The sequence below is a fragment of the Vicugna pacos genome, chromosome 19 (genome assembly GCF_048564905.1).
Source record: "Vicugna pacos chromosome 19, VicPac4, whole genome shotgun sequence".
Taxonomy (NCBI): Eukaryota; Metazoa; Chordata; class Mammalia; order Artiodactyla; family Camelidae; genus Vicugna; species Vicugna pacos.
Window position 1 is genome coordinate 22,526,035 of NC_133005.1, and position 21,033 is coordinate 22,547,067.

Below are 21,033 nucleotides of genomic sequence, written 5' to 3' on the forward strand. Positions count from 1 at the left end.
AGCCCATGCTGCTATGCTTGTGTCTGGGCCCCGAGGTGGACGAGAGGCACAGAGTTGCAGACTCTGTAGGTAAGTGCCACACAAAGCCTTAAACCTTCATTCTTTTCCTTTTGCCCCAGTTCCTAGGGGTCACCATATATAGAAGCAGACATAGAAGATTTCAGAGTAAGAAAGGCACACTTCAGATTTTGTAGGTGGGCACGATGGCCCTGGGAGGGGAAGGGACTTGCTCAGGGTCACTCACTAAGTTAGTGGCAAAAATGAGATTAGCCTCCAGGTCTGTTCCATTTACTCTCAGTCTCCCATGGCCCAGGCACAGACAGACCCAGAGGATTGGCTCAGACAAGCAGAAATGGAGGATTTTGCCATTTTTAGAATGGTGCAGTCTTTCTGCAACATGCCTGTCCTTGTGAAAGTCGTCCTTGTAACCTATGGGGTTTCCAGTCACTCATTTTCATCCATGTTGTCAGACCGGGACCCATCTTAGTACTGTCAGGACCAAGAGCAATTTATGAAAGGAAGGTGACTGAGAAGCAAGAACAGGCCCTTGGTAAAAAGAGTCACTTAGCCCCTCAAAGATTCAAACTCTCAAGTCTCACAACTGGAAGGAGCTGAGCAGTAAAGAAGAGTGGGAGACCGGCAACATGATTTTTGTATTGACATTTGGTTCTTAATAATAACATCCAAAATGCGTTCTGTTCTTATAGCGCTGCAACTGGGACTGCATCGGGTTGAGGATATATGTTGCCGGAGTCTCCCCTAGAAGCGGGGAGGAGCTGGTGGTGAGACACACACTGATTTCTCTTTGGGACCTATATGCAGCCATATGGAGAGCTGCAGCAGGTGCCTTGGCGCTGGTGAGGGGTGGGGAGGCAATCCCAGCCGGCCTGCAAACACATGGGCAGAGTTCCTTGCCCCCAGCCTGCATGAAAACGGTTGCTGATGGGCCCAGCGGTGGCAGCTCCAGGAGAGTAGAGGGGAGGCTGGGATGTTACATTCTTGAGGCCTTCACAGGTACATGTCATCGTAGCCCGGTGGGGGGAGGTGGTCTGGGTTAGGTCTGGAATGGAAAGAGGGGCTGGTGAGTTGGGGTGATGGAGAGTTGGGGGTACACAGGCAGACAGGGCCCTGAGTGGATGGAGCTTGCCCTCCAGAATGATGTGGTGCTTTGTGAAGTTTAAGAGCGTGCGCTCCAGAGCCCAACAGCCTGGGTTTGAATTCTGATTCTCCCACTTTGGATAGGTAACTTCATCTTTCAGGGCCTTGATTTCTGCATCTGTGAAATGTGGACAGGAATATATACCAAGTGTCGATATAAGGATCCAATGAGTTCTGGACACAGAAAAATTCCAGTAATTGTGAGTAGCAACCCCTCCCCTGAGTCCTCCCTGAGGGGAGCTGGGGAAGGGAGGCAGTGAGGAGTAGGGAGCTCCTGGAAGGCTCCATGGAGGCATTGGGTAGGGGCGTGGAGGAGACTCCACTCTCTTGGCAGCAGAGGACAGAGCTAGTGGCAACTCTGCACCTGGTGTCAGATGCCTTCTTTCCTGCGATGCTGAGCTGAGCTGTCATCGGGTCCTACTTCTCAGCGAGTGAATACCTACCCAGGCGGGCTGGTTCCAATGGGTCCAAAGGGGTCAAAGCGCGCTCCTGGGGGCACAGCGCCTGGAGGAAGCCGGTTTGGGAGGCCTGACGATGGGTCTATAAGTGCTCTTGGGAAGCCAGATCTCAGGGGGTCCACAATCATGCCACCTCTCCGACAGCTGAGGGAAGAAGGAAAGATGGGTAAGCAGGTGTGGTAAGCAGCCCTTGGAGAAGTGGTGAAGGTGGTGAGAATGGACTAAGAGTGACTGGGACGTCTACCCTGGAAGGTTCAAGCAGACGCGCATGGATGGCTGCCTGAGTGCCAGGAGGAGTGGGCAAGAGCGAGAACACAAAGAGCACACCTTTTCTGGCAATCCCAGCCTGCACGTTCAGCTCTACAGGCTCCCCGAACCCACAAAATTGAGATCCCTGCCATGTCCTATACCAAGGGGGACAATTTGATCAAGAACATGGGCTCTGGCACATGCCAGAAGTCAAGGTCAGTGTAGAACCATCACAAGGCTCTGCAGGGTATTACTTTAGGTCTAATGACTTATGATTGAGATAATTTATAATGCGAGCTTTTTGGCTATTTCCTTCACGGGCCTCAGGGAAATCGATGACTGCCTCAAGTTTGGCTCCTGACAGCATCTGTCCCTCACGGAGTTCCATGGCTCAAACTAGGATGAATGAGTTGATGTTCCCTAAACTTTGAGGCCACTGTTCAAGCTTAACAAGACATACAATGTCCCCACTGTCAAAAAATGAGATGCTCAAGCTGAGGATACTTTGCAGCAGGTTAGAAACTAGAAGGATTCAGAGTAGATGGCACATAGCTGAGGCTGTAACTGTGGTACACAAGAACCACACCAGAGTCTAGTGGGAATCAGAGACTCCCCTTACTAACTGATGTGGCCTCGAATAGCCCTGAACTGCCCTAACATCCAGAGCCACCGTGTGCTCTTCAGTCTGCACCTGATAAACCCCCGTAGTGTCTTTCCATCCAAGGGACAGCTGCTGTTCTCCACCAGGACAAGCAGGGTCAGAAAACAAGAGAGGAGCAGCCCACCAGGTCTGCTCAGCCCCACCCCAATACCCAAAGCCTGCCTGTACCGCTCCGGGCACGGCAGCGCTGAACAGCAGCCATGATTTCTCAGCCACTCAGCAACAACTGCCTCCCTCACCCCAAAGGAAGACTGACTAAAAGCTCTAAAATTAGAAGATGAGCTGGGGCTGCAAAGCCATGAGAGCGAGTCGTGTTGCTGCCATCTCCTCAGCAGTACTCACCCAAAGGGGTCTAGGTCCTCTCCCCCGACAGCAAATGGGCCCAGAGGATCACACCTGAAACAAACAAGGGACAATTACTGAAAGTCCCAGAGCAGCCAGGCGCCTGGGCTCTCAGAGGTCCAAACCTGATGCCTGCGGGGACACAAATGTTCTCCCAGGTGTGGAGGACAGGGGAAGCCCCTGCATGAGACCGAAAGACAAGGGATATTTCCGTAACACAAGGGGTCCTTGGCACAGACTAACACTGAAAATATTATAATGGCAATTACGTGAAAAGAGCCGGACACAAAGCTAGAAACATGGGAGACTCCCAACAGTGTAGAAAGATAAAATATATGAACAATAACAGATAAATTTTATTTTATTCATATCTTTCTCAAGTTCCTAAACTTTGTATAAATGACCAAAAATACTTAGACCAGAAAAATACTATTCTAAAACCAAAACCCAAAAGCTCAGATTGGAAAGTTTCCAAGGGTGGAGTGAGATGGGTGCTCACATACAACTAGAATTGTGCTCTCAACCTTTTTTTTATTGTGGTCCCTGCATGAAATTTTAATATCACAGACATTGTACATCTTTTTATGTACTGTGGCCCATTGGATGGCCACAAACTATTGTAACTTCTAGGATTTTTTTTCATCCCCACGGAGAACCAGTTTTGCCCACACTGAGACTGCAGGAGCCGGAGCATAACTGAGCGCATACTTTGTGGATCAAGCCTATACTAATATATACACACAAAATGTATGTCTTTCAACAGCCTTCTGTATCTTCACATTCTTTGATTTGATAATTTGCTGTCTAGGTATCCATCTTAAAGACAGAATACATAATTCAAATTAAAATATCACCATAAAGACTTTAACTAAGGGAACTATATTGGCCCTAAATTGGGACCAGTTAGGGAGATCATGGTAATGAAGCCATGGAAACAGCATTCTTTTAGACTGTTTTAAAATGATGTGCAAAAATGCTTCTGCTCTAGTGTTAACTGTGGGAGAAAAGGGGATTATCAATAGCCTAGGAAATCAAGTGTGAAAAATGCGTGTATGTGTGTATAAATAAAACTAGAAAGATGCATTAACTGAAACTATAAACAGTGACAGTTACACCTGGGAGGAGTTTCTTCTTTATACTTTCCTGTTTTCTTCTATAAAGGATATGGTTATGGATATAACAAAACAAAAAAGGTTTGGTATTTGAAAAAAATGTGCTTTGGAATCTGCTTGGAGCCCTGGTGAGCAATACAAACCTGACAGTTCTGGGGCATGGCGGGTTCCTGCCAGACCTTGGGAAAGCCTTCTAAAAAGCAGCAAATCTAAGCTTACAGGTAAGAAGTCATTAATTAAAGAACTGGGAAAAAATCCAAAAGTAGGTGCTTCTTCACTAAGTTCTACCTACTGGGCTGAACAGGCTGTTGGCATTTAGGTGGACGTGGTTTCCAAGGGAAGCAATTTTTCCTGACTTAGGTTACTGCCCCCAAGCCATGGTTCATGGAGCTGGCAATCAAAGTTTCTGGTGGCCTCCCAATAACCTGCCTCACTGGACAGCCCGGGTGGTGCCAGAGGGCAGCAAACAGAGTGCTTACAGTGGCTATCACAATGCCCTCGAGAGCAGAGCCTTGCTGGCTCCTGAAACACAGAGCCATCTCTGTCTCTCTCTCCTGGGCCACAGAGCGTGGGGAGGAGAGAAAAAACACCGAACCATGGAGGATAGAAAGGGAGCTGCCAGGCCCACCCCAACAATTTGAAACTGTACTTGAAATTGTCACGGCTTATCCTTTAGGCTCACACTCAACACGGTCTCACTGCAACACACACACACTTCTGTGAGCTCGTTCTGTATATGCCCAGAGCCTGTTATAAAACATTCTCAGTCCTGGATGTGCTGAAGCTCTAGAGATTGAAAATAAAAGCTAATTTTTCACATGGTCTCTAAAATCAAGCCCCTAAAACTTCATCTGGTAATCAACTGAAGAAAAGTGCTGTATGCTAAACTCTGTAGGCACAACTGCCTAGCTGGGCCCACTGGACAGCACGGCCCAACCTCAAAAAGGCCCCTCTAAGGGATTTGGGGGTGATCTTGACCACACATGATTTCCTCCTTACGTGCTCTCCTCTCCTCTTAGATAAAAACAACACACTACTCTTGGGCACACAAATCCAGCTGATGCCACCCTAATGGCTGAGGTGGTCTGGGGAACTGGAAAGGCCTCAGGACTGGGAATCAGAGATGGGCACTGGACTCTGGGTGGGGGACTGTCTAGCTGGTTGGCAGGGGTCTGTCACAAAACCTTTGCACCTCAGTCTTTTAAGATATAAAATCTAAGTAGTAACACTCGCAGGGGCTGCTGTGATGGTGAAATGTAGTATTGGACATGAACAGATTTGTTGACAGGAAAGGCCTGGAAGAATGGATTAACAGCAGCTGCCGGTATTTACCGACAGCTTGCTTTGTGTCAGGCACCACGCTAAATTTAGTTTTTAAAATTTCTGTTTTAACAATTTTTAAAATTTAGTTTTAACAATTTCTGAATAGGTAATGCTTTTACCAGTTTCAAAATTCAAGAGAATACACAGATTGAACTCAAAATTCAAAGGATACATAGATCCATAATCTTAGGCTGGATGTGTTTTGGAATTCAGAATTTTTCGTATTTCAGAAAGGTCAGATGAGTACACCTAGCAAATGCTGTGTAGCACCCTGTAACCCTAACACTTCTGCAGAATGAATGAGAATTCACACACGATCAATATATAAGGAGCTTCATGTAACTTCAGGTCAGGTTTTGCTACCAGACAAGGTTTGGCACCAATCTTATGAAAAAACAAAACAAAACAACCAACAACACTTGGTTTTCAGAGCTCTTTTGATTTTAGATGTAGATAAGAGATTGTGGACCTGTAATAATAATAAAAAAATCTCTCTCTCAGTCCTGTCCTCCGACCTACCAGTTCTTCCCACAAACAACTAGTGACATCAGTGTCTTGTATATTCTTCCAAAGATACTCTGTATATATGAGCAAATATCTCTACTTTTTAAACAGATGGATGTGCTGAGCTCCTTGTATACATTACCCAATTTCATCTTTGCAGCAGCTCTCTGAGTACATTTGATTTTTATTCCCATTTTACAAATGAAGAAACTGAGGCTCAGAGAAGCAAGTGTTCTTATACAAGGCCAGATAAGTAGTAAGTCGCCAAGAGTGAATTCATACTAGGTTTCCCAACTTCAAAACCAACCCATGCTCTTTTAACTGATGTATTGAGACCATTTACATTTAATGTGATATGTTTAGATTCAGATTTACCATTTAATTACTGTTTTCCAACTTTTTTTCTTTTTCTTTTCTCTGTTTTTCCTTTTTAAATTCAACTTTAGTGTTTTTGACTAGATCTCTTTGTATAGTTTTTTCAGTGGTTGCTTGAGGGATCACAATAAACATATGTAACTTTTCACAGTCTATTGAGAAACAATATTTTACCATTTCAAGTAGAAAGTAAAAACTTTACCAGTATACTTAAGTCCTTTCATTCACCTTCCTCAGCTGCACCTGATTCAGATGATTCAGAAGGTAAAATTTGGGTCTTTTAAGGTATATAGATAAGATTTTAGGTTAAGCTGATCCAGTAATGGCACAAGACTCTCAGGAACTCTGGGGGAGAGGAAATGTACTTTGCATTTGGCATAAATGGTCCCTCCTCAAGATTCCATACCTCCTTTCCCCAGAAGCTGTGAGTGTGATGAGATCACTCCTCCAACTGCTTTGTTTTATGGCAGGTGAACAAAAAAGGGGGGGTTATCTGGGTGGGTTAATCTAATCACATGGACCTTTAAAAGCAGAGAATTTTCCCTCACTGGTGGCAGAAGAGAAGGTAGGAGAAAAGATTTGAAGCATGAGAAGAACTCGACACACTGCTGTTGGCTTTGAACATGGAGGTGGCCATGGGAGAGGAAATGCAAGATCTTAAGGCACTGAGAGAGAGGCCCCAGCCAACAGCCAGTGAAGAATGGGGTAACAATAAGAAACTGAATTTGGGTTCAGTTAGTTCACAAATGCTATGGGGATGATGCTTTTCTAAATCTAAAAGAAAAAGGAGACTAACTCCAGCAATGAGTAACATGGAGAAATATCATCAAAATAGTGGGAATGCTAATTAATACAACTGTCTGGGGGCAACTGAGTAATATGTATCCAAATGTTTAAAAAGAGGCTTAGTACTTAATGTAGTTAATTCTATTGTCAGGAATGCATGCTAAGGAAATAATCAGAGATGTGCTCTAAGTTGCATAAAAAGTTCACCAAAGCATTAGCAATAGTGGCCCCAAATTAGAAATGACTTAGGCTGAAAAACAAACAAATAAAAAACTTTCCTACATCATTCTTGATTCTTCTTTCCATCATTAAGCCAACCCATAAGCAGTCTATCAGGTAGACTTCCAAATATATCCCAAATCATCTATGTACCTGCCACCGTCTACCACCTACCACCATTATTTCTTGCCTGGGTGCCTGTGTCAGCCCCTTACCCGGTCTTTCTGTTTCTATTCTTGTCCCTCTCCAGTCTATTCGCTAAGGTGCCAGAGGAATTAAAAAAAAAAAGAGTAAATAATACGAAGTCCCTCCCTTGCTAAACACACCCAGTGGCTTCCCACTGCTCCTGACCCTTGACCCCAAGGCTCTACCAAACTGTCCTTTGCTTACCCCTATAGTTTTATCTCCTATCACTCTACCCCATCTTGTTCCAACCATATTTTGTTCTTGGAATAATCCAAGCCAAGACAGTTTCTTTTGAAGCAACTGATACAGGTATCAAAAGGAGGAAACACTAAGGACTGAATCCCATACCACCCGACATCAATATAGATCCTGCAGAAAAAAAGTATCTTGCACCTCCAACAGGAATTGACACTATTTTACTACTGCCAGGAGAAGGAAGAAAGATTTTCTCCTTGCTTGGCAACAGCTCAGCCAGTGAGAGAGTGTCACAGTTCAGCCAATGGAAAGCCATTATACTTCAAATTCCCAGTTTCCTCCAATGGACTTTTTGTTCATAAAAGCCCCTCCCAACATCTCCCTCTCCTCTATAAAAAAAAACTTCTCCTTTGCTTTACTAGACTTGCATGTCTGGTGTAGTTGCATGTCCCAAATTGCAATTCGTTGCTGCTTCTGGATAAACTTGTTTTGCTAGTAAAATAACTGGCTATTTCATTGTTTTAGATTAACACATTGAAGAAACTATCACTAATCAAGTTTTGGTGTAATGCAAAGAAGAATATCCACAATTATTTTAAAAGGCTATTAAACTACTCCTCTCTTTTCCAACAATGTATGTTAAGCCTTAAACAAAAACATTACCACCTACAGACTGACTGCAGAAGCAGGAATGAGACTATAGCTGTCTTCCATGCCAGATATTTAAGAGATCTGCAACAATCTCACTGATTTTTTGTTTTGGAAAATAGTTATTTTCATAAAATTTGTTACTTACATTAACACAAAACAAGTTTATTACTGCTATTTTACAATGAATAAATGTATATTTAAATTTAAAATTTACTTTTTTAATTAAAATTTTTCAGCTATAATTTATTATATAGTAAATATCAATAGATTTAACTCAAACAAACAAGAGCTCTTTGGGACCCTCAATAATTCTGGGGAATGCAAGAGAGTTCCTGAGACAAAGAAGTATGAAATCTGTCAGCATAGGAAATATAACTCCAGGAAGTAAAAGAAAATATTTATATACAGATGTTCATAGTGTACTATTTAAAATGAAAAACTGAATGTGCTTGAAATACCCTATGGAGGTTAGGCAAGCTACAGCATATCAGCAGACTAAAATATCAGATTACTTAAAAAAAAAGATATATTTAGTACTTTAGTAAATGAATTATGAGATTTTAAAAAGAAAATGTGGAACATAAAATATTGGGAACATTTAAAAAATACATAAAGACACAGACTGATTGGGATTAAAAATGAATTTCAAATGACATAAATAAAAGCTTTATAGCTAAGGATTTATTTTTAGCAAAGCTGGTTAAGCATAGTAAAAGCTGATTTTTCAAAACAGAGAACAAGATTTGAGGGATACAGTCTCCTGACTGAGGACAGATGGAGCAAAGGGAAATGGGTTAGAATCATAATGGCAACCAAAAAAGTTAGGTTTAGATGAAAAAAACTTTCCTTACAGATGGGCTGTTGTCAGTAACTCCTCCTCCCTAAAGGCCCCAGGAGTAGAACAGACCTACTTTTCACCCTCGATTCTCCACCACACTGGAATGTCCTCTCCATCTACACCAGCAGACCCAGTATCCTTTGACAAACTCTGGACACACGTCACCACAGACTTGCTCAAGACATCCCGACTTCAGTTTGCATTTGGAGGTTTTCAGTGTGGGATAGGCAAGATGGTGTGGAAAATGAGGGGTGGGATACAGAACTGTATTCTGTGGGAAGGAGCAGAGCCTTCCGTTTTTCCTACTCAGAACACAAGCCAAGGCTGTTCAGTGACAGGGTAATTAACATCCTATAGTAGCCAGATGGGCCCTCTGCTGTCCTGCTCCTTCCCTTCTTCTTGCCCTAAGGCTCCACCCTTGAATCTGGCATTTGAGGGAAAAACAAAAAGGTGCAAGTGTGAGTGCTGGTTGCCCAGCAACATGGTGGCAACGGGGCTCTCACAAAGAAATGGATGTCATTATAGGCATCTGTGCTGACAGAGGTAGGGGGCTGGAATGGGTAGGGGTGGAGGGAGAAGGGGATATGGAAGACCCGTTGACTCGCTAGTGGCTAACAAAAAGCCTCCTAAAGATTTCGCCTCCTCTTCCAGTTCTACCTAGTCCTAGGAGACGAGCTAGCCTGAGAAAGACCTAACTGAGGGGGAAAAGGGGATGGATTTTCCTCCATAATCAGTGTGCACGCACTGCACTGAACTTGTACACATGTTGATTGCGTGAACTAACACTGAGGGGTGCAGTGGAGAAAGCACAAGCTTCTGAGTCCCACGTAGGGGCAAACCCTAATCTTCACCACCCCAGTTAGATAATTCTGGGAAGTTATGCTCCCTCCCTCATCCACTGTCTCCTGCCCCTGTAAAAGCAGGGATGCCACTGATCTCCTTGTAGGACTGTCTGGAAGGTCGGTAACCATAAATGAAAGCACTCAGTGTGCGGTCAACAAATGGTAGACAGCCAAGAGATGGCAGTTTCTCCCATCCTTGATAAGCAGTGGCCAGAGTGATGATAAAGGAAACAATGTCAAGGTCCTAGGTCTAAATGCAGTTGCCCAGCACACCCTCTGGGTCGAAACTTTCACACCTAAGTTGCTCCGCCTCCATCAAATCCTTTTCTAGGAGGAATAGGCTAAGTATTAAAAATAAATAAATAAAAGAAGGTTCTCTCTTTCAGGGGACCCTGTAATAACTACACTTTCAGTCTTGTTCTCATCTCTGCCTGCTACCTGAATGGGATCCATGGAGTATTTCTTGAACATCTACTATATATTCTGAGCAATGTGCTCAGTACATGACACCTACCATATTTCATGCTAAGAAACATCTGAGAAAGATACAATAATTCTCAAGGTGTAGATGAGAAAACCAGGGCTAACTGTGCTCACCAAGAGACAGGTAAAGCTACAAGGTCAGAGTTTGAGCCCAGATTATCAACCTCCAAAGCCTGTGCTCCTAATAGGAGCCATGTAATACTCTTTCCTTGACATGGGAGGTGGGTGAGGTGGCAGAAAAAAGGAGAACAAGTCCCATCCACAAAGAGTGGTATGCAGGAGGGACGAGGCTCGGCCCTCTGCCTCACCCTCTTCAGTCCACCAGGAGCCTTAGCCAAAGACCCTCTCACCAGGATCCTTCAGTGGTTTCTGACTGCCCAAGGGAGAGATTCATGCACTTGGCATCAGGGGCCTTGCAAAATCTAGTCCCATCCTTCAGAGCTGCTATATCCTAGGATTCCACATATGAATTCTCTCTCCAGCCAAAATTCAGGGACAGTCCCATGCTTTCAGACCTTGATGCCTCTGGCCTGCTGGTCCCACAACCTGGAACAACCCCTCCCTGAAAGGAATTGTAGGAAATAATTCAGACACATAAAAGGGAAAAAGGAGCTTAAGGAGTACTTCTCCTCTTCCCCATGAAGACACAGCTCAGGCAGGACCTCCCCCAAGAAGCCTTTCCTAGGCTACCTACGAAGCGTCTCTGTAACGGCAGTTATCACTCTTCTCTACTTGCCTGTCTCCCACGCCAGAGGGATAGCACGTGCCTCAATGGTAGGGGCCCAGTCCCAGGGATTCCTGAACTCAGAGGAAAACATCTGCTATATAGAGAACTCATCAAAAATGTGCAAGGCTTTGGTCTAGGTGCTGGAGATACCAAGAGATGAAAAAGTAGGGCAAAGGGGATATGCACTTGAAAAAAGCCAATAATCCTGGGATTAGACAAAAATAACTGGGTGGTAGTTCTATCAAGGATCGGGTGAATCCCAAGGCTAGGGGGCCAGGAGTTTCAGCTAACCAAGAGAGCAAGGGCAGGATGGGGAGAGCTGGCCATGCCTGCAGTTGGCCTGTGCTTGGCTGACACCACTCCCAGCCTCTATCCCCATGTTCTGGGCCTAGAACAATACCCACATACTCCCCAAAGCCTTTCTTAGCCCAAAGACCTAGAGCTTTCACACACAAAAGGTTCCCTGAACTGAGGCCCAACACCACTCACTTTGTAGGGAGCACTGTACCCTTTCTTCCCTTACCCCTAAGTGGGCAAGTCTGCCCTGGGCTCAGCGACCCACTCACCACCGCCACTGCACCCTCGCCTGGCTCTAACCACACCTGGCCTGACCTTTCAGGCCTCTGCATAGGACAGACCGTCCGTCTGGCTGAAGCGCCCATTCTACCCAACTCTTTGCCTGGCTAACATCTCCTGTACAGAGGTCAGTCCCTTCTTGGGGAAGCCTTCCCTGAACACCAAGTGTGGTTCAGGTTCTTCTTCCTATGCGCTCCGAAGTCTCCTATTCATCCCCATGAGATGAGGGAAGAGCAGGAGCACGGATGGCATCACTGGTCTTTGTGAAGCACTCAGCCTAGATCTAGTGCCCCACATACAATGAGCTCAATAAACACAGTGGACTTAAGAACCTAAGTGACTCCTTAGTACCTAGATTTTAAAATACCTTTTATTTTGAAATAAAGATTCACAGGAAGTTGGAGAAATAGTGCAGAGAAATCCTGAGTACCCTCACCCAGTTTTCCCCAATAGTCACATCACCACAAAGATCTCACTCATGCTACCCACTTTTATAACCACACCCACAGCCCTCTCCCCATCCATAACCTCTGGCAACCACTAGTCTGTTTAGTACCACTATAATTTTGTCATTTCAAAAAATGTTACATAAGTGGAATCATACAGTATGTGACCTTTTGGAGTTGACTTTTTTCACTCAGCCTGATGACCCTGAGATCCATTCTGTTCCAACAACAGTTCATCCCTTTGCATTGCTGAGTGGTAGCCCACTGCATGCACGTTTGCTGAACCATTCACTGAAGTTGTTTCCAGGTTTTGGCTATTACACATAAAGCTACTTATAAACATTTGTGTACAGGTGTTTTTGTGTGGCACAGTTTTTATTTCTCTGAGATAAATGTCCAGGAGTGTGATTCCTGGATCTTACTACTAAGTGCATGTTTAGTTTTTTGAGGAACTACCAATGTCCAGAGTAGCTGTGCCATTTTACATTCCACCAGCAATGTATGAAATCCAAGGTCTCTGCACCCTCTCCAGCATTTGGTATCACTACTGGTTTTTATTTAAGCTTTCCTAGTAGGTGTGAAGTATCTTACTTGGCTTAATTTACATTTCCCTAATTATGGCCAGTAATGTTGAACACCTTTTCATGTGCTTATTTGCCATCTGTATATCTATTTCAGTGTAAAATCTCTTCATAGCCTTTGTCCATTTTCTAACTGGATTTTTTTTTAACTTGCTGAGTTTTAAGATTATCTCTCTAGACACGATTCCTTTCAGATATGTGGTTTGCAAATATTTTCTCCCAATCTGTAGGTTATGTTTTCATCCTCATAACAGGGTCTTTCACAGAGCAAAAGTTTTTAATTTTTATGAAATCAACGTTACTAATTTTGTTTTCTGTTATAGATTATACTTTCAGAGTCATACCTAAAAATTCTATCAAGCCCTGGATCCTTAAGATTTTCTCCTTTGAGTTCTTCTAAAAGTGCTGTAATATTAAGTTTTACATTTAAATCTATGATCCAGCTTGAGCTAAATTGTGTATAAGGTGTGAAGGTTAGGTCAAAGTTCTTACTTTTGCTTGTGATTATCCAATTGCTCCATTGATCTGATTGTGTACCCTTGTCAAAAGCCAACTGGCCATACTTCCATGGGCCTATTTCTGGGCTCTCTATTCTGTTCTATTGAGCTTTGAGTCCTTCCATCTACCAATAGCACAGTCTTGATTAATGAAGCTATATAATAAGCCTTAATTTTGGGTAGAGTGATTTCTCCCTCTTTATTCTTTTTCTAAGTTGTTTTAGACACTCCAAGTTTCTTTCTTTTCCCACATAAATCCTAGAATAATCTTGCTCTATCTACAGTAATTTTTGTTGGGATTTTGATAGGAATTGCATTAAACTAGGGTATCAATTTGTGGAGTATTTGACATCTTTACTATGCTGAGCCTTCCATCCATGAACATTTTATGTCTTCCCATTTATTTAGGTCTTCTTTGATTTCTCTCAATAGCATTTTATAATTTATATGCCTTGTTAGATTTATACCTGTTTTTTTTCAGTGATTGTAAATGATATTGTATCTTAAATCTGTTTCCAAGTGTTTATTGCTAATAAATAGGAATATAATTGACTTTTGAATGCTGAGCTGATACCCTGCAACCTTGCTAGGCTCTTAATTTCATTATTTTTGGTCGATTCCTTGGGATTTTCCGTAAAGACCATTATGTCATCTGTGAATATAAACTTTTCTTTTTCTTGTCTTAATGTGGTGGCAAAACTTTCAGCACTATGCTGAATAACATTGGCAAGAGTGGATATTCTTGCCTTGTTTCTTGCCGGGAAAGCATTCAGCAACTAATTTTAAATAAATTCCTTGTGCTAGTATGATAATGGGCACATAAAATATTGTCTAGATATTAACAGACCACTTTCTAGTTAAAGGAAGAATACAAAAGTCTCAATCATGCGTGATTATCATGAATTCTCTTATTGCAGTTTGATCCTGGGGACTTCATTTCTATTGTTATATATTCATGTTTCCAATTAAGCCAAGCTAGGACCTTTTAATTTTTTTTTACAGCTTTACTGGGATATTTCATGAAATATCATAAAATTCACCCAATAAACATGTCTATTGCAATGGTTTTTAAATGTTCATAGAGGGTGCAATTATCCTAATTTTAGAACATTTTTTGCACCCTAAAAAGACACCTTGTACCCATTAGCAGTCATTCTCCATTCATCATGCTCTCTAATCCTTCCACCTCAGCATCTGGTAACCACTAATCTACTTTCTGTTTCTATGGATCTGCCTATTCTGGACATTTCACATAAATGGCTTTTTTTCAATTAGCATATGTTTTCAAGATTCATATGTGTATACAACATGTACCAGTATCAGCACTTCATTCTTTTTCACTACTGAAATATTCCATCATATGCATGTATCACATATATCATATATGTATTTATTCATTCATCAGCTGATGGACATTTATGTTGTTTCTATTTTTTGGCTATTATAAATGATGCTGCTACGAATATTCATGAATATATGCACAAACAAATAATGTATCATGGTAGTTCGGATTTCCATTTCCCTAATGACTAGTGACGAGCATCTTTTCACATGTTTATGGGCCACCTGTACATCTTCCTTGGAGAAATGTCTCCTCAAATTCTTTAACCATTTTAAAATTGGGTTGTCTTTTATTACTGAGTTGTTCTCCATATATTCTGGATACAAGTCTCTTGTCAGATCCATGATTTGTAAATATATGATTCTTCTGCGAGCTGTCTTTTCACTTTTGTGATACTGTCCTTTCATGCACAAAAGGTTTTATTTTTGAAGTCTAATTCATCTATTTTTTTCTTTTGTAGCTTGTGCTTTTGGTGTTGTATTTAAGAAACCACTTCTACTACAGGGTCATGAAAATTCTTAAATTTTCTTCTAGGAGTTTTATAATTCTAGCTCTTAAATCTACATCAGTGATCCATTCTGAGTAAATGTTTTGGGTATACTTTGAAGAAGGGTCCAACTTCATTCTTTTGCATGTGGATATTCAGCATCCCAGCACCATTTGAAAAGACTATTGTTTCCCCAATGAACTGTCTTGGCATCCTTGTTGTAATCAATTGCCCATGAATGTTATGGGTTATTTCTCAATTCTACTCTCTTGCTTTACATGTCTATCCCTATACTTAATTACTGTAGTTTGGTAATAAGATTTGAAATTGGGAAATGTGAGTTCTCCAACTTTGTTTTTTTAAAGATTGTTTTAGCTCTTCTGGTTCCCTGGCATTTCTATATGAATTTTAAGATCAGCTTGCCAATTTCCACCAAAAAACCCCCACAAAAAACCCCTCCCTCAAACAAACAAAAAAATCCCTTGAATTTTTATTGGCACTGCACTGAATGTGTAGATCAATTTGGGGAGTATTGCCAATACTGTCTTCCTATCCATGAATATGGATGTCTTTTCATTTAAATCTTAATGTCTTTCAACACTTTTTAGTTTTCAGTACACAAGTCTTGTACTTCTTTTGTTAAATTTATTATTAAGTATTTTATTCCTTTGGGGGTTATTATAAATGAGATTTTCTTAATTTCATTTTCAGATTGTTCACTGCTGATGCATAGAAAATGCAACTGATTTTTGCCTATTGATCTTATATCTTGTCACACTGCTGAACTCATTCATTAGTTCTAAAAGGTTTTTAAACAGGATTCCTTAGTATTTTCTATATACAAGATCCCATGTCACTGGCAAATAAAGATTGCTTTACTTCAAACTTTCTAATCTGGATACCTTTTATTTCCTTTTCTTAAATGATTGCCCTGGCTAGAAATACAAAGCACAATGCTGTAGAAAAGTTACAAGAGCAGATATTCTTGTCTTGTCCCTGATCTTAGGGGGAAAACATTTCATCTTTCTTCATTACGTAGGATGTTAGCTGTGTGCTTTCTGCAGATACCTTTACTGCATTGAGAAAGTCTCCTTTCACTGTTGAATGCTTTTATTATGAAAGGGTGTTAGATTTTGTCAAATGCTTTTTCTCTATTGAGATGAACATGTGTTTTTTGCCTATTATTCTATTAATATGGTGTATTACACCAATCTATTTTTGGATGCTAAACCAACCATGCCTGGAATAAATTTCATTTGGTCATGGTGTATAATTTTTATATGTTGCTGGATTTGTTTCGCTAGAATTTTGTTGGGGATTTTTACACCCATATTCATAAGGGATACTGTCTTATAATTTTCTTGTGATGTCTTTGATTTTGGTATCAGGGTAATACTGGCCTCACAGAATGAACTGGGAGGTGTTCTTTCCTCTTCTATTTTTTGGAAGAGTTTTTAAAGGATTAGCATTAATAAAAAATTCATTAAGGAAATTTTTCAAATGGACCAAAAATAGTACAATTAGTATAATCTATGAACTCCCATGTATCCTTCCATTTAGCTTCAATAATTATCAATATTCTACCATTCATATTTCACCTACACTCACTTCCCAATGTCTTACCCTTTTTGGGGGTGGAATTATTTTAAAGCAAATCCCAGACATATCATCTCACCCTTAGAAACTTCATTTAATAAAATTATTCATATATATATCAGACAAAGACTTCTTTTTTTTTAATGTAACCAGAATTTATTTCACCTAACAAAATTAGCAGTAATATTAAATAATACCTGATCCATGTTCAGATTTCCCCAAATGTCTCAAGAATTTTAGAATTTGTTCGTTTGAATCAAGATCCAATGTCCAACACTGTATTTTGTTGATAAGACTTAACAGGCCCCTTTTCCTTTTCTCCCATGCCATTCATTTATTTGATGAAAAAACAGTATGAATTTATCCTGTAAAAATTTTTCATGTTTCAGTTTTGCTGGAATCCATGTATCCACATGCATCTGTTTAACTTGTTCTTCTACCCCTCATGCTTATTTTAAACCGGGAGTTCAATCTAGATTCAGGCTGCTATGAACCCACCATTGCATTGTATTAGAAGACACAATGTCTGGCTGTCCCACTTTTAGTGTTAAGACTGATTTATGAGTTCAGGTGCTATCAGTCTGATTTGTCCATTATGAAGTGGCCCATCAACCTTTTACCGAATGGTTTTAGTAACCACTGGCAATTTGTGCCTAGTCACCACATTATTTCAGAAGCTGCAATATGGTGATTTTCTAATTCTTTCAGATCTTCCAAGGATAGGATTTTTTACCTTCATAATTTCAGACTTAGGTCTATGATTTCCAGTTAGGATTGAAGAGCCTCCAGGTGTCCTGGGGGTGTTCTGCTTGCTACAGTGCTTGGAGAGTGCTTATGGCATTTTATAGGCAAAGGCCAGAGATGCTTTATACTCTACAACTCACAGCAAGGCTCCATAATGAAGAATGATCTTCATCCCACACAACTTTCCAAAGTCTTGTTAGAGACTTCATAGAGATGTATAGCCTACATAAAATTACCTACCATAAATTAGTCTAAGGGCATTTTGTATGTGAACACAAAGTATTTTCATCCTGTTTTAATACAAATTTTTCCAGAAGTGTGGCTATAATGTAGTGCCTGCTTTTGTTACTCTCAAATTCAAGATAATTCCACATACAAGTGCAGATATCTATCTTTTCCAGTGTAATCATGCTCGGGCATCTACACAATGAAATACACATCTTATTATTAATTACTCACTTTTTATTTTATATTATATTATATTATAGTTAAGACTTCATACTGATCCCTTTCGAAATTGTGCATTTGGTAAATTAGATTATCTATGAATTCCATTTTGAGAGAGTAAAGGAGATTTCAGAGAATATTTGCTTTGAAGTGGAAAGTGAATCTGAGACAGCTGACAATTACTATCTACTTAAGGTCTAAAAGTCTCCCCTAATTTGATTGCTGTCCAGGACTTATCCTTAAATCTTGCCACCATATTGTGGTTACATCACAGCAGAGCACTGCACTGGAGTGGGGACACTTGGACCCCCAGCCCTGGCTCTGTCTCTTTATTAGTGGCTGGTGACCTTAGGCAGGTCATCTTACCTTGTTCCCATCTGTAAATCAAGGAGGTTTGATCAGACAAGCTGTTTTCAACCTTTCAACCACTTTTCATTATTCTTCACTCTCCCCATAGGACTCAGTATTTCCAAAGACTGACAAAGAGACTTGCCAATTATTACTTATTATAGTAATTAAATAGATTTCCCATTTACTTAATTGACCAAAGGTATATAATTGCAAAATAGAATAAAGTAACAATGGTAATTAACACTTAGTGAGTGCTTATTATTGAGGGCCACACAGTAAATCCTCCTTCACCACCTACCAACCCTACCACTACTACCATACTGTGGACTCCAAACTGGGAAGTGCTGTCTCAGCTAGAGACTAAGGTGTCCCTGGTCCCTGTCTCCTCCCTCAGAGCAGAAGTCTCCAGTCCTAAATGCTGCCATTCTAATCTGCAAAGATCTTGGTTTTAACTTACTCATACTTCATGCTATTTTGGAAAAGTTCTGAAGCTGTCAAAGAGGTCAAGGGACCATAATGAAGTGAAATGAAAAGGGAACACTGGGACTACATCTCCTTGAGGAACTTCCAATACTTCTATATCTTTACATTTTTCCCAAAAGCCTGGTCCGGGTCCTGACAGACAAAGAGCTCTGGAATGAATAACTGAACAGCACCTCTGGAGGACTGCACACACGCCCCAGACGCACTGACTTCTGGGCACACTTAGAAGCTCCCTGTGGCCTCTAGAAAGGAGGCAGGCAGCCTTAGGAAGCTGGGCAGCTGAGGTGACTAACAGCAGTGTAAGAACTCACTGCCCCACTTATCTCCCCACTTTCTATCTCCATACACCCAAGCTGACAATTCTGTTGAAGATATGTGGTGACTAGAGAGGGGTCAAGTGGCAAGACGGTCATGCCCAGAATCTGTCTGCAGAAGTATGGGCCGCCCACCACAGGCTCCGTACTCACCAAGGAGGCTGCTGGCTGGTACGTGGGTGGTGTGGCTGAATCCGGAGTGGGTCCACCTCTCTGGCAGTGGCAGGGGGAAACTCCCGGTGGGGACTGCTTACGCTGGCTTTGTCCCAGTGCTCGTGGATAGGTGTGATGATCCCAGACACAATGCGAGACCGAAGCTCCTCACTGTTCTTGTAGGCCCTGTAGGAAGGAGATGAGGTGTCAGCGGCTTGCAGCTGGTTGCCAAACCTGAGTACAGTATTTTGGCGGCGGCGGTAATGGCGGCGGCGGCCCCGACAGCTCTCAGCGTTGCGCTTGGACCGTTTGCAAGGGTGGGAATGGGCCGCCCGGCGGACCTGGGTGAGGGGGGCGACAGCCCGACGTTGTCTCTGAGATTTGGGCCTAAGCTTCTTAGGCATCTGAGTTGCCCCTCCTCATTTACCACCCCATTAGAAAGAGGTGAGGGTGTAGGGGCACAGGGCCTGGACTGGCTCTCCTCTGTACTCTCCCCACACCACCCCACCCTCAGCCTCATTGTGTGTTCATCACATGTCATGGGGAGGGTCATGGAAGGCAAAGGCTCCATGGGGAGGATGAACCAGGTTCCTGGTCCAAGCAGGCGGAGCTCTAGCGGATTAAGGTCTAATTCTGTCACTAACTCAGAGGCCCTTAGAATGCTGTTCTGGGCCTCTCTTGTCTGCCTGTGAGACAAGCAATGTGAGCTCTAGCTGAAGTGTTGAGGCAGACTGAAGTAACAGGGAGTGGGCAGGACTCTACAGAGTTCCTAAAAATCTGGTGTTTTAAAAAAAGCCATATCCTGGGTCAAAAAACAAACCTCATAAAGGTAAAAAAAAAAAAAAAAAACAAAAAACAAAACTGAAATCATACAGAGTATGTTCTCTGACCACATGGAATCATACTAAGTATCAAAACAGGAAGGAAGTATATAAATACATGGAAATAAAGCAATATAATTCTAGATAATCCATGGATCAAAGAGGAAATTTTGGGAAAAAATACAAAGCACTGAATAATAATAAAAATACAACATATTAAAATATGTGAGCTTATAGCTAAAGCAGTGTTGAGAGGAAACTTCATAGGACTAAATGTTTACATTGGAAAAGAGGAAAGAAATCCACAGTTGAAATTCTGACCTCAAGAACCCAGAAAAAGAGAAAATTAAACCCAGAGGAAGAAGAAATAAGGAAATAATAAAGAACAGAAATAAAGAAAAGGGAAAAGAGAAAATTAATAAAACAAAAAGCTGGTTCTTCCAAAAAATGAATAAAATTGATGAACTTCTAGCAAGATTAGCCAACATAAAGAGAAGATACAAATCACTATTGTCAAGAATGAAATGGGATATTAGAATGACTCTGTTGCTATTGAAAGGATAAGAGAATACTAAGAACAACCTAACTGAACAACTTAGAATAATTCTTCAAAAACCACAGACTGTAACAACTTAACCAAAACAAAACTGATAATCTGAATAGTTCTACTAAAGTAACACAATTCATACTTAATCATCCCCAAAAAGAAATATCCAGGTCCAAATGATTTCAGTGAAGAGGCCTACCTAACGTTTAAAGAAGAATTAACACCAATTTCCAGTCACTTGCAAAAAAATGCAAGAGGAGGGAACATTTCCCAACTCATTTGATGAGGCTGGTAGTACCCTGATATCAAAATCAGGCAAAGAAAGTACAAAAAAAGGAAACTACAGACCACTATTTCCCATGAATTTGGATGCAAAAATCCTCAGCAAAATATTAACAAATTGAATTGATAAAACTATAAAGAATTATACACCACAGGATTATTGTAGGCATATAAGGCTGGATCAATATTCACAAATTCCTACCACATTAATAAGCTAAGAAAAATCATATGATCGTATCAATTGATACAGAAAAGGC

General features: G+C 41.4%; 1 protein-coding gene across 1 annotated transcript in view; it reads right to left on the minus strand.

Annotated features, from left to right (window-relative positions):
- Positions 1 to 634: 634 nt before the first annotated feature.
- The window catches only part of PSMF1 (proteasome inhibitor subunit 1), a 37,373-nt gene continuing 16,974 nt past the window's right edge, over positions 635 to 21,033 (minus strand). The window contains exons 5-8 of the mRNA XM_006207305.4: positions 19,127 to 19,312; positions 2,869 to 2,922; positions 1,602 to 1,760; positions 635 to 1,060 (exon numbers count right to left, since the gene is read on the minus strand). Of these exons, the coding sequence (XP_006207367.2) occupies positions 1,009 to 1,060; positions 1,602 to 1,760; positions 2,869 to 2,922; positions 19,127 to 19,312 (451 nt within the window). The 3' untranslated portion in view covers positions 635 to 1,008. The remainder of the gene's footprint in view (positions 1,061 to 1,601; positions 1,761 to 2,868; positions 2,923 to 19,126; positions 19,313 to 21,033) is intronic.